This window comes from Crocodylus siamensis, chromosome 6 (assembly GCF_052110815.1).
Source record: "Crocodylus siamensis isolate JL-2025a chromosome 6, ASM5211081v1, whole genome shotgun sequence".
NCBI lineage: Eukaryota > Metazoa > Chordata > Crocodylia > Crocodylidae > Crocodylus > Crocodylus siamensis.
In genome coordinates, this window is record NC_143400.1 from 19,647,117 (window position 1) to 19,667,850 (window position 20,734).

The 20,734-nt window shown below is 51.9% G+C and overlaps 1 protein-coding gene across 9 annotated transcripts; it reads right to left on the reverse strand.

Annotated features, from left to right (window-relative positions):
- Positions 1-10: 10 nt before the first annotated feature.
- FGF11 (fibroblast growth factor 11) lies at positions 11-20,312 on the reverse strand. Of its 9 annotated transcripts, none has more exons than XM_090055740.1 (6): positions 19,752-20,309; positions 4,731-4,841; positions 4,546-4,649; positions 3,636-3,880; positions 3,192-3,276; positions 11-2,981 (listed from the first exon to the last, which is right to left on the reverse strand). In XM_090055740.1, exons 1-6 carry the CDS (start codon positions 19,942-19,944, stop codon positions 2,595-2,597), a joined length of 1,125 nt encoding a protein of 374 aa, XP_089911866.1. In that variant the 5' UTR covers positions 19,945-20,309; the 3' UTR covers positions 11-2,594. The 9 variants fall into 9 exon arrangements, with proteins under 9 accessions (XP_089911866.1, XP_089911867.1, XP_089911868.1 ...); XM_090055741.1 differs by lacking the exon at positions 19,752-20,309 and adding an exon at positions 17,741-17,875; XM_090055742.1 differs by lacking the exon at positions 19,752-20,309 and adding an exon at positions 8,140-9,092.
- Between the last annotated feature and the right edge of the window lie 422 nt (positions 20,313-20,734).

A 20,734-nucleotide genomic window follows, 5' to 3' on the forward strand; every position in this document is an offset into this window, starting at 1 on the left:
TAACACCCCCAAATATCTCCAACGGGCAATAACCCAGAGATACCCTAAGTAAAAAAATAACACCCCTCCCAGCTACCCCAGGCAGAAGCAGTAACCCCCCCCACACACACACAGTTACCCCAAGAAAGAGACAAAGACTTGAAGGGTAGAATCATAGAAAGGTGGTTTATTTCGGGGGAGAAGAGGGCTGTCAATCATGCAGGAGGGGCAGGACTAATGTCCTTATTGCTATCAGTAAGGGCAGGGCTTCAGAAGACAGGGGCGGAGCTCTGAGAGTTGTGGGGGGTCAAACAGGTGCCCAAGGCAGAGGGTGGTGCAATAGAGGGGGCAGGGCCAAAGGATGAGGGGGCAAGGTGGGTGGAGATAAAAGGGGTGGGGTTAAAGGAAGAGTGGGTGGGGCTAGTTAGGAGCTCAAGGAGGCAGGGCCTAGGGAAGGATCTCACAGTGTTCCACACCGTTGGGGCAGGGGCAGGGGGGACAGGTGGGTACATAGGCTCACACTGTCCTCGTGTGTAGCAGAGGCACCGCCGCAGCCAGAAGACATCAGATTTACAAAGGCCCTGAGCTGCCCCCTGCCCCAATTGCCCCCCTCCAGGCTCACAGTACAGGCCAGTTCCCCCCTCCCCACACACCTGGGTTGCGTGCGTGCGTGCGTGCGTGTGTGTACACATATCTCTCCTGCTGTCCCCCCAGGCCTACCCCTCCATCCACACCCGGGGGGGGCAGTTATGGCTCGGACATCCCTGATGAGGGCTGTAAGTAGCGGTTACCCCCCATATGGCTCATAGCAGAGGAGGGCTGGAGGGATGTGGGGGGCAATTCTTCTCCCGCCTCCATCGAGGTAAAATCACAGCCTGAAACAGTGGGAAGAGAACCCAGGTGTCCAAGCTCCCTCCCCAGCCTGCTCTAGCCCCTAAGCCATGCTGCCCACCTGGAGGACCCGGAAGTCCTGCTTCCACCTCCCTCTCCATCAGACAACCCATGTGTCCTGGTGGGTGGGGGGTGGGGGGGATTAAGAGATGGGTTTTCCCCCGGTGAGGGAAGAGTTAAGTCCCATACAGGAGGGCAGGGCAGAGGCAAGTGGGTGGAGCCTCTTGGGTTGGCCTTGCCCCTTCCCCGTAACCCCTCCTCTTCTGATCTTCCCATTGGTTGCTGGTGCCCTCTGGTGGCCAGACTGGGTACTGCAACCAAGATGGATGGGGGCTTGATACTCCAGGCAGGGGGGGGGGGCCTATGGGGGGGGCAGGGAGGGACCACTCATATTGCACCTTGGAAGATCACAGTGGATAGTGCCCCTCCCCCCTAAGGGCAGGGCCAAGGCAGGGGGGGCTGCACCTTTGGTTGCCATGGAAGCTTGTGATGTCATGAGTATTAACCCCACCTCACAGAAATGGGGACAGAGAGTAAACCAGGCCCCAGTAAGGTGAGGTTAAATGGGAGGGGTCCTGGACCAGGGTGGGAGTTGGAGACAGGCATTTCCCCGCCCCCTCAGTGATGTCACAAAGGAAGTCATATTGGGACAGGAAGGAGGCTGGCAACACTGCCCCCTCCCCATGGGTAGGAGAATGATACAGTCCATATAGGTAGAGCTGGGTCAATGGTGCCAGGTTGGTGGAACCCCCCCACTTCCTGTCCATAATGATGTCACTTCCTGGTGGTGAAAGATGGTATTTCCAGCCCATGGCAGGGGAACAGGAACTGACATCCTAGCAGCTACTTCCTGTCCATAATTATGTCACTGCTTGGTGGTGGAAGACAGCACTGCCAACCCATGGCAGGAGTAACAGGAAGTGGCAACCCACCAGCTACTTCCTGTCCATAACGATGCCACTCTAGGATGGTGGAAAACAGTGCTTCAGGTAACATGGAGCAGCAGGAAGGGGAGGAACCACAGGGCTACTTCCTGTCTGGAACAAGGCTAGTGGTGGAAGACAACATGGCTGCCACAAGGGCAGCTGATAGCAGTTATAGCAAGGCAACATCCTGTCCATAATGATGTCACCGCCTAGTGGTGGAAGACAGGACAGATCCCTACAGCAGCAGGAAGTGGTATCCAGTTGGCTACTTCCTGTCCTTAATGATGTCACCACCTGCTGGTGGAAGACAGTATCGTATCCTGCAGAGGCAGGAAGTGGTGTCCAGTTGGCTACTTCCTGTCCATACTTATGTCACCACCGCATGGAAGAAGACAATATTGTGTCCTACAGAAGCAGGAAGTCATCTCCTGATGCCTATTTCCTGTCCATAATGATGACACTGCTTGATGGAAGAAAATAGTACCACATCTTACAGAGGCAGGAAGTGGCTTCCAGAGGGCAACTTCCTGTCTATAATGATGTCATTGGCCAGTGATGGAAGACAGTCCCATGTCCTACAGAACCAGAAGGCAAGTTCCTGTCCATTATGACATCAGTGCCTGGTGATGGAACACAGCATCATGTCCTACTGAGGCAGGAAGCAGTCTCCAGGCATCTACTTCCTGTCTGTCCTGATGTCACTGCCCAGTGGTGGAGGATGGTCCTGCAGCCAATGGCCATGGCAACAGGAAATTATGGCCAGGCTGGTATATCCTGTCCCAGTCAGTCTGTCGTCCCCTAGTTGCAGCTGCTGGTACTGCAGCTTTCCCAGCCAATCCAGGGGGCCAAACCATGGGTGGCAGGGAGGAGGGAGAAGCTCTGGCTACTGGGCAAACTGGGAGCCAGCCTTGCCCCCAACCGGGATGGAAGTTGACAGCGATGGCAGTGCCCCCTAGTGGTGTCTTTTGAGGTCCAGAGGTTGCAGACAGAGAGAGAGAGGTCCTGAGTTGTCTGGGTTGGGGGCAGGCAGAGAAAGAGGAGGGGGGCAGAGCCATGGGCAAGGCTACGTGGCATCCAGTTGGGCTGTCTCTCTGTCATCGGGGGGTGGGACCTCGGCCTCATCCGATCGTCGGGATGGGGGCAGCTCCTCGACGTTGTGGAGGGAGGGTTCCCTGTACATGGCCACTGGGAGGGGTGGGGGAGGAAGAAGGGGAAGGGGTCAGAGGTCAGCTCCATGCACTGTTATCCCCCCCGCATTACACACTCCCTCATGTGAGGGGGACCAGGGGTGGGCAAAGGGAGGGGGTTCACAAGAAGCAGGTGGCTGGCACGGTGACCCTCATGCAAAGTGGCTGGTTCACCTGCCTGCAGTCATGCGAGGGGGGATGGGTTCACCTGACCGCCATCATGTGAGGGGACCCAGCCACAGTTGTGCAATGGGACCCAGCTCTTCCAGCAGCAGGTGTGTGAGGGGGGCCAGCTGCAAGCATGCAATGAGACCAGTTCAGCCACTTGCCGTTGTGTGTGGGCACCCAGCTCCCCCAGCCACAATCATGGCCGCAGTCATGCAAGGGAACCCAACTCCCCTGGCTACAGTTGTGCAAGGGAACCCAGTTACAGTTGCGCAAGGGGACCCAGCTGCAAGTGTGCAAAGAGACCAGCTCAACCACACACAATCATGCAAGGGGACCCAGCTCCCCCAGCCACAATCATGGCCACAATTGTGAGGGGACCTTGCCGCAGTCTTGTGAGGAGACCCAGCCACAACCATGAAGAGATCAGCTCAACTACCCACAATCGTGCAAGAGGGAACAGCTTCTGTTGTGTGAGGGGACCCACCTCAACTGCCCACCGTCGTGCAAGGGGCCCCGGATCCAGGCCTCACCTTCGAGGAGCTTGGGCAGGAAGTGGGCGGCGGCTTTGGTCTTCTTGACTCGGTTTCCCTTCATGGGCTGCCCCTCCTTGTTGAGGCCAAGGTACCAGGAGCGCCCGGACTCACGCTGCCGGTACAGGGTTGAGGCATAGGTCACATAGTAGTTCTCGAACACACACTCCTTGAAGCGGCATTCAGCTGTGAAGTGGGCCTGGGGGGAAAGACAGACAGCTCTGCTACATTTATGGTCTAATTCCCTCCAGCGAATCGTGTAATATATTTAACTGTGTTGGGGGAGTTGCAATGCTGCCTGCAGCTGTTGACGATCAGCCAGAGACTATGGCATGGTATCCCCCGGCTGGATTCCCTGCTCACTCCCCTGCCTTGCGTGATCGAGGTAACGTGCATCAGAAGTACACAGGTTGATGGGGTGTAGTGGGGAGGTTGCAATGCCAACCACAGCCATTGGGGGGGGGGGGGGAGGCAGGGACCAGGTACAGCACCTTCTGCTGGATCCCCATTCCCCTGCCTTGCATGATATATGTAATGTATGTCAGGGGGGCACACAAATGAGAGTAATGGTGAGGGTTGCAATGCCACCTGTGGCCACTAGGGGCAGCCTGGAACCAGGCATGGCACCCCCTGCTAGACCCCCACTCACTCCCTTGCCTTGTGTGATATATGTAAGGTGTGTCAGGAGTACACAGATGGGGCAGTATCAGGGAAATAAGCCAGGCACCAGGCATGGTACCCGCTACTGGACCCCCCTTGCTCACTCCTTTCACCTAGAAACCTTTCCCAGACCCCCCAACCTACCCCCACCGGTATAGCATCCCCTGCTGGAACCCCCACAAAACCCCCAGGGCAGGCACTCACAGAGGTGTAGAGGTGGCCCTCAGCATTCATGGCAACATACTGCCCCGATGCAGTGCCCTGGATGGCCACGACCCTCAGCCCCACCGGGATGAGGTTGAAGAGGGCTGTAGGCAGACACGTGGAAGTCAGGCTGGATACCCCCCACCCCCAGATGGACCCTCCCCCCCTTAAAACCCACCACTCACTGAAGCTATTAGAGTCCTCACGGGTCCCATCGATGATGCCGTCCGGGTGCATGCAGAGGTGGAAGCCATGGCGACAGAAGAGTTTGGTCACAATGCCCTTCAGCTGTGGCTCTGGGAAGACCCCAGCCCCAGGGGGCAAACAGTGATGAGAGCTCAGACAGCCCAGAGGGCTCCTAAACTCCCTAACTCCACCCACAAACCCTCCTCCTAGTCCACCCATGGCTAATCCTGGCCACTTGGACTTGAATGCGGGGCTGGGGGAGGCAGGGATAGAAGACGCAGACCAACCTCTAGGCATTTCATTAGGGCCAGGAGGCCTCATTAGGCACCAGACCTATTATGGGATGTGCTAGGGAGGCAGTAGGGAGTGGTGTCTGCAGCACCAGACCCATGTCCCCACCCACAGGTGGGAAAGAGTCTTGCAGCTAAGGGCAGAGTTAACAGGAAGTGAGGTCCAGGTAGCTACTTCCCTTCACCTTCTCTAGCATTATCATGGACAGGAAGGGCAATGAGAATGATGTGCGGCAGGGAGGTGTTCATCCAACCTCTTTTTGAATTTACCCAAGCTAGGAACGAGGACCACTTCCCTAGTAAGTTGGTTCCAGATCCTAGCCACCCTAACAGTGAAATATTACCTCCTAATCTCTAACCTGAAGCTGTTCTCCAGCAGCTTCTGGCCATTGTTCCTCGTCACCGCAGGTGCTGCTGGGGAGAATAGGGCCCTTCCTATTTGCTGCTGATCTCCCCTAACGAGTTTGTAGGCAGCCACCTGGTGCCCCCTCAGCCTCCGATTGCTGAGGCTGAACAGGTTCAGGTCCCTCAGCCTCTCCTCATAGGACCTGCCCCGTTGCCCTCCAGTCAAGCGGTGGCCCTCCTCTGAACCCTCTCAAGGCAGGCCACATCCTTCTTAAAGTGTGGTGCCCAGAACTGGATGCAGTACTCCAACTGAGGCCGGACCAATCTCACGTAGGAAGAGAGTATCACCTCTCTGGACCAACCTGAGATGCATCTTTGGATGCACAACAAGGTGCAGTTGGCTTTGCTGGCTATGGTCTGGCATTGGTGTCTCATGTTCATCTTGGAGTCAGTAATGACTCCAAGATCCCTTTCTACCTCTGTGCTCTCGAGGGGGGAGTTCCCCAGCTTGTATGTATGCTGTGGATTCCTTCTCCCCAGGTGCAGCACCCTGCACTTATCTACATTGAAGCCCATCCTATTACCATCCGCCCACTTCTATAGTCTGTCTATATCTAATTGCAGCCTCTCTCCCCCTTGAAGCGTGCCTACCTCTCCCCACATCTTGGTGTCATCGGCAAACTTGGACAACGTGTTTTCCACCCTCTCATCCAAGTCGCTGATGAAGATGTTGAATAGTGTAAGCCTTAGGACCAAGCCCTGGGGGGTCCCCACTATTCACATCCTGCCAGGTCGAGTACAACCCATCCACCACCACTCTCTGGGTGTGCCCCATCAGCCAATTTTTGACCCATCCAACTGTGCAGGCATCAATGTCACAGATGCTCAATTAATTCTTAGGTCAGCTCACGGAGGTAGTGAAATCAAAAGATGTGGTAGTCATGGGGGAACTGAACTTCCCGGACATCTACTGAGAAGAGCAGTCAGCCAGGTCTGACTGCTCACGTAGGTTTTTAGCCAGAGTGCAGGACCTCCATCTAACCCAGGAGGTGCACAGCCCCGCCAGGGGAGACATCTTGTTGGACCTGGTGCTGGCCATGGGAGATGACCTGGTGAGGGGGCTGTCGGTGCTCAATCACCTGGGCGACAGTGATCATTGCCTGCTGGAATTCACCATCCAGCACAAGGCAGCAAAGGCCTGCAGTAAGCAGCAGCCCTGGACTTCAGGAGGGCAGACTTCAATGAGCTAAGGAGAATAGCTGGAGAAGCACTGAGGTCCTGGAGGGGAGGGGAGTTGGGTGTCCAAGGAGAGTGGTCGCTCCTTAAGGAGACAATCCTCCAAGCCCAAAGGAAGGTAGTCCCAATGAGGATCAAAGGGAACAGGAGTGCACACAAGCCCCCATGGCTCACCAAAAGCATCCAGGAATGTCTCTTAGCTAAAAGGGAGGTTCACCCCCAATGGAAAGGAGGGGCCATCACTAGGGATGACTACACTGCAGTTGCTCGGGGATGCAGGGGGGCGGTCAGGGAGGCCAAGGCAGAGATAGGACTGGGACTAGCTTCCCAAATCAAGGACAACAAGAAGTCCTTCTTTAAATACAGAGGGGGCAAAAAGAATGTTCTGGGTAACATGGGGCCCCTGCAGGACACGCTAGGAAATGTGGTCATCACACCAGATGACAAAGCTAACATATTTAACGCTTTGCCTCCATTTTCCTAAGCAGGGACCGAATCAGCCCCCCCCCCCCCCCGCTAGGCCCCCCTCAGGCCCCAGGGGAGGTGCACCCGGGCCCAGGGTCAGTGAGGAACTAGTCAGGGAACGTCTGGAGGGATGGGACGTGTTCAAGTCAGCCCGTCCGGACGATCTCCACCCCCGAGTGCTGAGGGAACTAGCACAGGTCATGGCAGGACCCCGGCACAGCTGTACGAGCACTCATGGTGCTCTGGTGTGGTGCCAGAGGACTGGAAGAGGGCCAGTGTGGTTCCCATCTTCAAAAAGGAGAGGAAGGAGGACCCAGGAAACTATAGGCCAGTTAGTCTTACCTCGATCCTGGGTAAACTTTTTGAGAAAATTATCCTGGCACCTGTCCACGAGAGGCCAAAAGGGGAGATCATGCTTAGGGGCAACCAACATGGGTTTATTAGCGGCAGGTCCTGTCAGACCAACCTGGTGGCCTTCTATGATCAGATCACCAAATCCTTAGACACAGGGGTAGCAGTGGACATCGTCTTCCTGGACTTTCAGAAGGCCTTCGACACTGTTTCTCACCCCGTTCTCATTAAGAAACTGGGGGACTGTGGTGTCAACACCCACACAGTCAATTGGGTCGCCACCTGGCTGGAAGGCCACACCCAGAGAGTGGTGGTGGATGGGTCATTTTTGACTTGGAGGGATGTGGGCAGTGGGGTCCCCCAGGGCTCGGTCCTCGGGCCCGCACTGTTCAACATCTTCATCAGTGACTTGGACGAGGGGGTAAAAAGCACCTGTTCAAATTTGCTGATGACACTAAGATGTGGGGATGCTAGAAGGGAGGAATAGGCTGCAATCAGACCTAGACAGGTTACAAGGGTGGGCGGATGAGAACAGGATGGGATTCAACACTGAGAAGTGCAAACTGATGCACCTGGGGAGGAACAACTGGCACCATACCTACAGGCTGGGGAACTCCTTTCTTGTCAATACAGACTCGGAAAAGGATCTTGGAGTTATCATTGGCTCCAAAATGAACATGGGCCAGCAGTGTGGGGATGCAGTCAGGAAGGCCAACCGTACCTTGTCGTGCATCCACAGATGCATCTTGAGCAGGTCCAAGGAGGTGATCCTCCCTCTCTATGCGGCACTGGTCAGGTCGCAGCTGGAGTACTGCGTCCAGTTCTGGGATCCGCACTTTAGGAGGGATGTGGACAACATGGAGAGGGTCCAGAGGAGGCCACTCGCACGATCAGGGGCAGCCGGGAAGGCCCTACGAGAGGCTCAAGGACCTGAACCTGTTCAGCCTCCACAAGAGAAGGCTGAGGGGGATCTAGTGGCCTGTTACAAACTAGTCGGAGGGGACCAGCAGGCATTGGGGGAGTCCCTGCTCCCCCGAGTACCGCCAGGAGTGACCAGGAATAACGGTCACAAGCTGGCAGAGGGTAGATTTAGGCTAGATATCAGGAGGCGCGACTTCACGGTCAGGCCGGCTAGGGTCTGGAACCAACTTCCAAGAGAAGTGGTGCTGGCTCCTCTTTAAGAGGAGGTTAGATGTACACCTTGCCGGGGTTGTTTGACCCCAGTACTCTTTTCTGCCATGGCAGGGGGTCAGACTAGGTGATCTACTCAGGTCCCTTCTGACCCTAGAAACTATGAAACTATTAATGAGAATGGGGTGAGAGACAGTGTCAAAGAGACAGAGTGGAGTGGAGAGATGGGTAAACAGATGATGAGGTAGATGGACAGACAGATGGATAGGTGGGTGGGTGCATGGATGGACAGACAGAAGGAGAGATGGATAAGTGGGTGGGTGGAAGGACAGACGGATGGATGGACAGACAGATGGATAGGTGGGTGGGTACACAATGGATGGATGTATGAATGGATGGACAGATTGTGGGGGGATGGATGTCTGGATGCATGGGTGGGTGGACAGATACATCGGTGGACTGATGGACAGACTGATGGATGAGTGGATGGACAGGTCCGTCCATTCATCCATCCATCCCACTCTCTCTCCCACTACCCCTCCATCCCACCTTCTCTGGGCCTTCTCCAGCTCTTCTCCCCTCTTTTAGAGTTGTGGGGACCAGACCCGGGCACTGTCTTCAAGGTGTGGATGCACTGTACATGTATAAAGGGTTGTCCCAATACATCTGTAGTGCCAAGGGGCTGGATGGGACCTCCAGAGGCTAAAACTAGGCAAACCCTCAGACTGAGGCTGGATCAGCCCTGTCCAAACCAGCCCAGACAAATCCATCATCCAACCTCGTAGTAAGACTATCATCAACCCTGACACTACACCAGACATTGTACCTGAGTTCATCTTTCTAGCTAGGGTTAAAAAACAGCTAACAGGGTTGGAAAATAGGGCCCCGACACATGTTACATGCATTATTCCACTCACTGGTGAGTTGTGCCACAAATGTAGGCCTCTTTTTGAAGGCCTCCAGGGATGGAGAGTTCACAACTTCCCTAGGCCTGGCTACACCTACATCACCCCCAGCCAATGGTTATCCAAACTCTTCTTGGAGACATCTAAGGATGAAGAGCACACAACTCCCCTAGGCCTCATTACACCTGCATCCCCCTCCACCCTGTGGCTGTCAAAGCTCTTCTTGAATCCCTTCAGTGATGCAAAGCCCACAAGTCCCCTAGGCCTAGCTACACCTACATCACCCCCAGCCCATGGCTGTCCAAGCTCCACCCTGATAACATCCACCACCCCCTGCCCCTAAAAACCTTCACTGGGACCATCTCCAAGTTGATAAGGGAAAAGTCACGGCTTCTCTAGGTGAAGACAGAGGCAATGTGGGAAGCTCATAGTGCCGAAGAGCCCCCCCCCCCCCCCCCCCCCCCCCACATCAATTGGTGATCAAGGCCCAGTTTCAGGGTGGCTGAGATCAATACACTCCAGAACCTCCCACACGGGAAACCCTGCTGGATGACCTGCTTCTGGGAGCAGGTGGAGCAACTGGGCAACTGAGTAACCTGCTTGATGCAGGAGAGGGAACAATAAAACCTAGGGAAATTATAAGCCAAAAGCTTTTAAAGGGTGCCAGGCTGGGAGGAAGGTGGTGGGGAAGTCAGTCCAGCCAGGACACCTAGGGTTGTGCATGCTAGGATGGATGGGTGGGTGGGTGGGGCAGGTATATGGCATAGATGGAATGATAGAGCAGGTATATGGGATGAATGGATGGATCTGTCTATCCCCCCGACCCATCTCTCAACCCCTCTACCTGTCTATCTATCCATCTAGCCCCAGAGACCCCTTCTATCTATTCACCCACCCACCCCTCACCCCCTCCATCTATGCTTCCATCTCTCCCACATACCTGCCCCATCCGTCTGTCCACCCATCCCACATATCTGCCCTATGTATCCATCCATCCATCCCATATACCTGCTCTATCTATCCATCTGTCTTTCAGTCTATCCCATATACCTCTCCCATCCATCCATGTCCTCCCTCCCTCTTTATGTATGATAAGAACATCAGAGCTTCTATGGACTGGGTCAGACCCTAGGTCCATCTTGCCCAGCTACATCTCTACTGTAAGGCGAGGTAGAGACATTGCATTAGAAACTTGCTGAATAAGGAAATGAGAGGGAGCAGGAGAGCCAAGTTCACTCCATCAGACGCCGCAAAAGGACACACAAAAAGCAGCATCTTAGTGACCAGGACCGTATGAGTAATCCTAGAACAACAATAGCCATAATCACCAGAGCAGCAGCAATAATAAAAGCCATTGGCTTTGGCTGTAATAACTGCAACCATGACAACCACAACCATTATAAAAGCCACCCCGTTAATAACTCTACCTATACCCGTAACAAGCACAATAATGCTACTGAGAGCCAGAAAATAACTAACTATAATAACCCTAACCATCCTAATAAAGGTCAGACTAACTATGCCTACAGCTGTAATCACAATAAAAATAAAAACCATAATGGTAACTATAACCATAATCACCACTGTAATCATCATAAATGCCATAATATTACCTATTCTGATAATAAGCACAATAATAATAGCCATGTTAAGTATAATAACCACAATGATAATAAAGCCATATTAACTTTAACTATTACCATAAGAAAGAACCACAATAATAATAGAAGCCATATTAATTCTAATGATAACCATAAGCACCACAATTACAGAAGCCATGTTAATTATAATTATAACCATAAGACCTACAATATAATAGAAGCCATATTAACTATAACTGCAATGATAAAGAGCCATATTAACTGTATTTATGGCCATAAGAACCACAATAATAACAGAAACCATATTAACTACAACTATAACCATAAGAACCACAACAACGATGATAATAAAAGCCATAAAATTAATCACTAACAACAACAACAATAATAAAAGCCATACGAACAGTGATCACTATAGCCATAAATCACCAAAAGGATAATGAGAAAAGCCATAATAACTGGTACACCACAATGAGAATAACAAAAATTTAACTGTAACAATAAAACACATAGCTAGAATGATAGGAACCACCACAATAGTAATGAAAACCATCCTTTTAACTATAATCATAATAACCACAACCATCATCATGATAATATAAGCCATATTAATAGCACTAACTGTAATAACCATAGCAATAAACGCCATAATATTATACCTATACCCATATATGTATAACCATACACAGCATCACTATATAACCACAACTATTCTGACAATAAAAACCATAATATTAATAACTATAATGATAACCAGAAAAACCACAATAATACTAAAAGCCCTAATAACCACTCTTGCTATAACCATAATTCTGTAACTAAAACAATGAGCAAAGCCATAGTAGGCCTAATAAACCAAAATGATAATAAAATCCATGATGTATAAGGATAACCGGAATACCCACAACAATGATCATAAAAAAAACATAATATCAATGATGATATTAAGTATATATTTTAAATATAGTTAATATTAACTATAATAGTATAGTTATAATGCTTGATATTATAGCTAGACTATTACATATAGATAATATAAAAAACATAATATGGTTAATATATATTATAGATGTATAATATTACGCCTATAATACTATGGGATGGATAAGTAAATAGAGAGACAGAGCAAGCAGGTATATGGGATAGATAGATAAAAAGCTTGATTGACTGATCAATAAAGCAGGTATATGGGATACACAGACCAACGGACAGGCACAGATACATACACACACCATAAGCTATAAGCATAATATGATGATAATAGTAACAACAAACAGAACAGTCATAACTATAAGAACCATAATAACCACAACAATACTACTGTTGATTAGAATTAGGGTTAGATACAGAATATCTATTGGGGTTAGAACCATAACTGGTGAACAAGTTAAGGGGCTGTGACTTGGATGACTGCACAGTCCAGTGGGTGGAGAATTGGCTGGAGGGTCGCACCCAGAGAGTCGTGGTGGATGGGTCGGTTTCGACCTGGAAGAGTGTGGGCAGTGGGGTCCCGCAGGGCTTGGTGCTTGGACCGATACTCTTTAATGTCTTCATCAGCGACTTGGACGAGGGGGTGAAATGTACTCTGTCCAAGTTTGCAGATGACACTAAGCTATGGGGCGAAGTGGACACGCCGGAGGGCAGGGAACAGCTGCAAGCAGACCTGGACAGGTTAGACAAGTGGGCAGAAAACAACAGAATGCAGTTCAACAAGGAGAAATGCAAAGTGCTGCATCTTGGAAAAATGTCCAGCACACCTACAGCCTAGGAAATGACCTGCTGGGTGGCACGGAAGTGGAAAGGGATCTTGGAGTCCTAGTGGACTCCAAGATGAACATGAGTCGGCAGTGTGATGAAACCATTAGAAAAGCCAATGGCACTTTATCGTGCATCAGCAGATGCATGACAAATAGGTCCAAGGAGGTGATACTTCCCCTCTATCGGGCGCTGGTCAGACCGCAGCTGGAGTACTGCGTGCAATTCTGGGCGCCGCACTTCAAGAAGGATGCGGATAACCTGGAGAGGGTCCAGAGAAGGACCACTCGTATGGTTAAGGGCCTGCAGGCCAAGCCCTACGAGGAGAGATTAGAGAAACTGGACCTTTTCAGCCTCCGCAAGAGAAGGTTGAGAGGCGACCTGGTGGCTGCCTATAAGTTCGTCAGGGGGGCACAGAAGGGAATTGGTGAGTGTTTATTCACCAAGGCGCCCCCAGGGGTTACAAGAAATAATGGCCACAAGCTAGAAGAGAGCAGGTTTAGATTGGATATTAGGAGGAACTTCTTCACAGTTCAAGTGGCCAAGGTCTGGAACGGACTCCCAAGGGAGGTGGTGCTCTCCCCTACCCTGGGGGTATTCAAGAGAAGGTTGGATGTGTATCTAGCTGGGGTAACGTAGACCCAGCACTCTTTCCTGCTTATGCAGGGGGTCGGACTCGATGATCTATTGAGGTCCCTTCCGACCCTAGCATCTATGAATCTATAATAATAATAATATCAGGGTTAGAACCATAATAACCACACCAACAATAATAAAAGCCTAATATTAATAACCATCATGACAGCCATAATAACCACACCAATAACAATGGCTAACTATAAGCATAATAACCACAGCAATTATGGCAGAAGCCAGGACACGAATAACTATCCCTACAACCAGAAGAACCACAGGAGCAATGGCAACAGTCAAACCTGGATTATGAAGAGCGGTCACTAAAACTTGAACAACCACAGCTACAATAAAGCTGTTATATTAAGAACCATATATAAGCATGTCACAGGGCAGGGCTCAGGAGCGGACATGATCTCCCCTGGCACCCCTACCGTGCCAAGTTGGGTCTCAAACGCACCCTCTCTCTCACCCCCCCCACGTCTTGGTGTCATATAGTTTGATAATGGAGGCTGCCTTATTATCCCCTTGGACACGGTGCTCAAGTATATCCTGTCCCCTATCCTGGCTGTACTGGCCTGGTACACCCCAGCCTTATGGGCTATGTGTGCCTCCGACCTCCCCTTTAGCACACCCTGAGCCTTGCTGACGTACCGGACATTCTTATGTCTGTATGCTCACCGCTTGCTGGGGTCGCTCAATACGTGCACCCCCTCTCTCTGGGGTCCCTCAGTATGCGCGCCCGATATACTCGCCCCTCCCGGGCTTCTGTCTGCACTCTCGCCCTCTCCGGGGTCTCTCCAATATAAGCGCCCCTCTCCCAGGGCCTCTCCAGTATATGTGCTCCTCATTCCCTTATTTTATATGCACTCTCTCCAGGCCTGTCAAATGTACACGCAGCCCTGTCCGGGCTCCTCCCCGTGCGCTCGGCCCTGTCCGGGCTCCTCCCCGTGCGCTCGGCCCTGTCCGGGGCTTTAATTGTGCGCTCACCCTTCTCCGGGGCTTTGCGCTAGTAGGGTGCCAATCACTCACCCTGGAGCCTCTTATTCTAATCTGCCCTCCTTGGGGCTTCCTCTTCCCATATGCCTACCCCCTCTGGGGCCTATGCCACGCTCCTTGCCCTCTCTGGGGCCTACACCGCGCAGGGATGGGGTCACGACACCCCACAACGTCACACCTCTCTCCAGCGCTCACCCGCAGTGCCAGCTCCGGCACCAATCGCTGTGCCCTCCCAGGGCACCCAGGAACCCCCCCACTCCACTAGGGAGCTCTTATTGAGGCCTCCTCCGTCCCCTACAGCCTCTCCCGGTCCTCCGGTTTTATACAAACAGCCCAACAGCAACTCAAAGCTATCAGCCAACCAGCTCTAACTCAGAATAAGCCTACCGGCCATAACATTCCGCGCCACCCTGGCTCTCCTTCAAGCCTTTGTAACAGAGGCCTCTCCATCTCCTTTCCATACATAGGCACTCAAATGTTCAGGCAGCTCTGCCTTACTCTGCTCTGTAGCAGACCTCCTACCTCTTCAGCTACCAGAAGGAAACTGCTGCTGGGCTTTGGCCTGGGCTGTTTATAAAGGCCTGGCCCTGCCCCCTCCTGGTCATGTGACCAGCCTGGCTGCTCCGGCAACCAACACCTGTGTTGTCTCAGGGAGCTTCAGCAGCCCTTATTCCTAATGCCAGTAGCAGGCACCCTCGTGCCCTGCTACAAAGCACAATATCCATAACACCTCCAATAAAACCCACAGTAATTACTGCATTAATTACCATTATAAACAAAATAATAATGAAACCTGTAATATTAATAACGTAAGACTCTAACCACAACAGTGATAATCAATGATACAATTAAGAACTAAACTCTAACCATAATAACCACAATGATAATAACCAAAGCCATAACTATTATGATTATAATTACAACCATAATAATCACAACAATAATAACAGAAGCTGTATACCTTACAATAACTGTAGCCATAGTAATACCTAGAACCATAACATCAGATCACTATTCATTATTATTATTACTATGGCTTTTATGACTGTGGCAGTCATAAAAGACATAATCATGATCATCATGACCACCACAATAACTAAAGCCATAATAATAAGAATAACAATAATAATTAATAGTGATGTTATGTTATGGTTATAGTTACTATTATGGCTTTAATTATCGTGGTCATCATAATTATTATTGTTATTATTATTGCTTTAATGACTACCATATTAAAACAACAATAATAACAATAATAATAATATTAATGACAACAGCAGCAGCAATACTAATAGCCATAATAAGAAAAAGCAATAAGAGCAGACCAGTAAGAGTAATTATATCAATAGTAATTGTAATATTAATAGTAGCAGTACTAGCCATAATTGGCATAAAAATAAAGGAATAGAAATAATAATAATAGCTGTAATAATACTAGTTATACTAATAATAATATTAACAGCAGTAGTAATAGTCATAATAATTACCATATTAAGAATAAATAGCAATAATAATAATAGTAGTAACAGTAATTATAAAAATAGCCATTATATTATTAATAGTAGTAGTAGCCAGAATAATTGACATAATGATAATAGTAAAAAAATAGAAATAGTAGGAAGTCATTATAATAATAGTAATAATAATAATAATTATGGCCATCATAGTATTAATAGTAGTAGTACAAGCCATTATAATTGCCATAATAAGAATAATGAATTAATAGAAATACTAGGAGTATCCATTATAATAATAGTAATAATAATGATTATTATTATGGCCATTGTAATAGTAATACTAGTAGTACCAGGCATGAGAATTGCCATAAGAATAAATTAATAGAAATAGTAATACTAGTAGCCATAATAAAGAGCGTGGTAAGAGGAGGAGGAGTAGGCATAATGACTGGCATGATGGTGATGACGATGATAAAGGAGAAGTGCTAGTGGTGATGAGAAGAGGCACAAGTGCCAGAGCTGTGAGTACAACAATGAGACTCATCAGGATAAAACGGGACTAGAAAGAGCAGTGCTGGGAAGAGGCAACAGGACCGAGCCCAAGGACAGGCCCCGCCGGCAGTAACACGGGAATCCCAGTGCGAGAGCAAGGCCAGCGTGGCCTGGCCGAGCAGTGGCAACACTCATACCACACACAACACTACACACCCACAACCAGTGCTCCTGTGACTGTCAGGCAATGCTGCCACCACCCCTGCTACTACTGTGATGCACACCGCACTGCGTGTGCACCACTGCACAAAGCCAGACTACCAATGCTGCTGCTACTATCATTCTCTACACACACATGTGCATGTGCGCATGCATGCGTGTGCCCCTGTCTGCTGCCCTCCAGAAGTAGGGAGAGGACCCAGGTGTCCAGGCTCCCCCCCCCCCCAATTAACCCAGGTGTCCAGGAAGCACGTGTGAAATGAGGTGACCCAGGGGTGAAGGGGGGGAGGGTTGCGACATGATGTGTGTGTGTGTGTTTGTGTGTGTGTGTGTGTATGAGAGAGAGCGAGAGAGAGAGATTGTGTGTGAGAGAGGAAAGGTGGGAGAGATTGTGTGCAAGTGTGAAACTGTGTGAGTGTAAGACTGTGTGATGCAAAGTGTGTGTTTGTGAGAGAGACACATGCAGATGGCGTGTGAGAAAGACTGTGCCTCTGTAGGGTGCTGCATGTTATTCAGGGTGTGCTAGGATGTGTGTGTGAGAGTGTGTCTGTGGGAGAGAGAGATTCAGGGTGTACTGTGATGCGTGTGAGAGAACATGTGAGAGATTGTGTGTGTGTGACGGGGAATAGGAGAGTGTGTCTGTAGGGGGTGGGTATGTGCTATAATGGGGGGGGTGAGATATTGTGTCCGAGTGTGAGCGTGTGCAAAATGGTACCACGGTGTGAGAAAGATGGTGTGTGTGTTACAGGATGTGTGCATATATGTAGGGGGATGAGCGTGTGTGTGTGTGTGTGTGTGTGTGAGAGAGAGAGAGAGAGAGAGAGAGAGAGATTGTTCATGTGTTTGTGAGAGAGAGTCATAGGAGTGTGTACAAGGTGTGTGTGTGTGTGTGTGAATGTGAGAAAGAGAGAGACCGAGCGCGCGCGATCTGGGGGGAGGTGTTTAAGTGTGTGTGTGTCCGTAGAGGTGTGCCTGTGTGATACAAGGTGGGTGCGAGCTGTGGGTGACATTGTGCGTGTGCACACAAGAGCGCGTGTCAGACCTATTGTGTGTGCGTGTGTTCACGCTCATCCCGGACGCCTGGGTTCTCCGCCCCCCACCCCCGCCCGCCATCCCGTAATACTCCCTACCACTCTGCCGCGGTCATTTCATTAAAAGGGCAAATTAACTCCGAGCCCCGCAGGGAATTGTGGGGGAGGGGGGGCGGCTGCGGGTCAGGAGTAAGGGCAGCATTGCGGGGGCTCCCCGGGATCTTCCCCCCTACATCCCAGCAGCCTCTGCCCTGCTTCTCCCCGCCCCTTAATATATGCAAATATATTCAAACATCTCTGGTTTATGTTAATAGCCCAGCGCTGCCCTAATGAGCGGGGGCGCAGGAACCCGGACACCCGGGGGAGCAGGTGGCCCTGGCCCGTGTCCAGCGCCAAGGACGCGGGGGGAGAAGGATGGGCAGGATCCTGGCCAAGGTGCAGCTGCAACCAGCGGGGAACCCTGGGTGGTATAGATTCTATATGGACTAGCTCCTGCAGCCCTGCCTCCACACACCTGCCAGCAGCAGGGGCTGGGGATAGATACAGACTGGTCCATATACAGTACAGACCAGGCCATATATTGACAGGGCTATACATGGACTGTATAGTGACAAGGACACGCATACCCCGTATGTACATGAGGCCATACACAGACATACCCATGCAATACATAGATGGGGTCATATAGACTGGTCTATATACACACTGTATTTAAACCAGGACATATTTGCACCAGATAAATAGGTGGGGCCCCATACAGACTGGGACATATCCATGCAATCTATAGATGAGGCCCTAGATAGACTGGGAAATAATATATACCTGGGGGCATATACAGAGAGGGCCATACACAGATTGTATATAGACTATGGCATACCCACACCATATATAGACATGGTCATATACTGACCAGGACATATGCCTACCGTAAATAGACAGGGCCATATACAGCCCATATATAGACTGGGTCATATACGGCCTGGGCTGTATATAGACCAGGTCCTATATACATGGCCAGTCCCCAGCCCCCCCCCCACATCTACCCCTGGCTAAATGCCGGACCCCCCCCCCCCAGGCATGGAACTCAGGTTTCTGGGACATGTCCAGTCCCTACCCCACCCGTACCAGGCCCCATACACCCCCCCACCTCCCTCTACTAGGCCCATACAAGTCATACTGCCCAGCACTAGTCCATAATGCCCCCCCCAGTAAGAGGCCCCTGTACACTCCCTACAGGCTCATACACCCCCAGCCCCCCCTAAACCCCGCTGGGCCCATACAGGCCCATAGTGCCCAGCAATGGTCCATTCTGGCCCCCAGTAACCAGAGGGGCCTCACAGGGACAAGAGAGCCCCCCATACACGCCCCAGCCTCCCTGCTGGGCCCATACAGATCCCTAGTGACAGCACTGGTCCAAACTGGTCCATTTTTGCCCCCAGTGACCAAAAAGCACCCCCCCGTATGCCCCCAGGTCCCCTCCACTGGGCCTATATGGGTTTATAGTGCCCAGGACTGGTCCATTCTGGCCTCCAGCAAGCAAGATGTCCCTGACATGTCATTTTGGCCCCCACCTCCCTGCTACTGAGTCCATACGGATCCATAGTGACTTGCACTGGTCCATACTAACCCCCAGTGACAGGGACTCTAGTGACCAGAGACACCTTATGCACCCTCTGGTAGATCTATACATCCTCAGCCACCCCCACAGCTGGGCCCATATGGGTTCCTAGTGCCCAGGACTGGTCCATACTTGCCCCAAGTAAGCAGAGAGGCCCCATACACCCCCCTCCACTGGGTCTGTAGTGCGCAGAACTGGTCCATGCTGGGCCCCAGTGAGCAGATAGCCCCCCATACAACCCCAACCCCCTTCCACTGGGCCCATAGTGTCCAGGACTGGTCCATACTGGTCCATGCTGCCCCCTAGTGTCCCATACACCTCCCACCCCACATCCACTGAGCCTGTAGTGCCCAGGACTGGTCCATACTGGTCCATGCTGGCCTTCAGTGAGCAGAGAGCACTGCCTACACACCCTGGTAGGCCCACAGGCCCCCCACCCAGAGCCCGCCAGGTCCATCTGGGGCCCTGGGGCCGGGACCAAGCTGTACTCACCGGGGGCCTTCTCGAGCCGGCCCTTGCGGCCCCCGCAGAGCCGCACCTTGGAGATGAGGACCAGCAACTGCTTCTGGCACAGGGACTTGGTGCCGCGGGGACAGACCTTGCGCTGTGCTGAGATGGGGCGCGCGGGCGGTGCGTCCCGCACCTCTCGCTTCTGCCGGATCAGGGAGCTGGCCAGGGCCGCCATGGCCACCAGGGGAGGGGGGATTTTTTGTGGGGGGGTCTCAGGCAGGTGGCATGGCTGGTGGGGGGATGTGGGGGGTGAGGGGTATGGGGTGGCTGTTCCTCTCCTACCTGCCCCTAGGCCAATGGGTGCCCCTCACTCCCAACCCGCAGGCCCCTGTTGGCTTTCTGGTGCCTCTCACTCCCAATCTGCAGCCCCCCCAAAGCCCCAGACTCCCTCCTGCTAGTCCAACTGATGCCCCTCACTCCTGACCTGCAGCCCCCACCAGAACCCAAACTCCCAGCGCCCCTCACTCCCGACCCACAGCCCCCCAGTCCAACCAGTGCTCCTCACTCCCAACCTGCAGCCCCCACCAGAACCCAGACTCCCAGCCCACGGTGACCCTCACCCTCAACATGCAGACCCCCCCCAGCCCCTCACTCTCGACACGCCCCCCCACCCCCCCCCTCCTTGCCTTTTCTCCCCCCTTGGTCTGGGGGGAGGTCGTGATGCTGGTGTTGGGGGGAGCTCTGGGTGTCAGGGATCCATGCTGGGGGGTGAGTCCGGGTCCCAGGAGTGGGGGGGAGGGGTGGCCTGAGGCAGGGGGGCAGGGCTGGACCTCCCACCCCGGATTTGGAGTGCGTCCTTCACCCGTGAAGGGTAGAGCAAGCAGCCAGGGAGGGAGGAGAGATGAAAGGATGGAGAGAGAGAGACAGAGGGAGGGAGGGAGGGAGGGGGGGCGGGGATGGACCAGCCCCTCCCCCCAGTCTTAAGTCCCAAGGGGCTTAGCAGGAGACCCCCCCCCAGCCATCAC

What these genes read in the sequence shown, in the direction of transcription:
- FGF11 (XM_090055740.1), bottom strand. Translation starts at nt 19,944, where the DNA reads ATGGCGGCCCTGGCCAGCTCCCTGATCCGGCAGAAGCGAGAGGTGCGG. An exon ending in AGGGCCACCTCTACACCTCT is followed by an intron (nt 3,881 to 4,545) that starts GTGAGTGCCTGC and finishes CTTTCCCCCCAG; the next exon opens with GCCCACTTCACAGCTGAATG. An exon ending in CCTCACATGATGGCGGTCAG is followed by an intron (nt 2,982 to 3,191) that starts GTGAACCCATCC and finishes CACCCCTCCCAG; the next exon opens with TGGCCATGTACAGGGAACCC.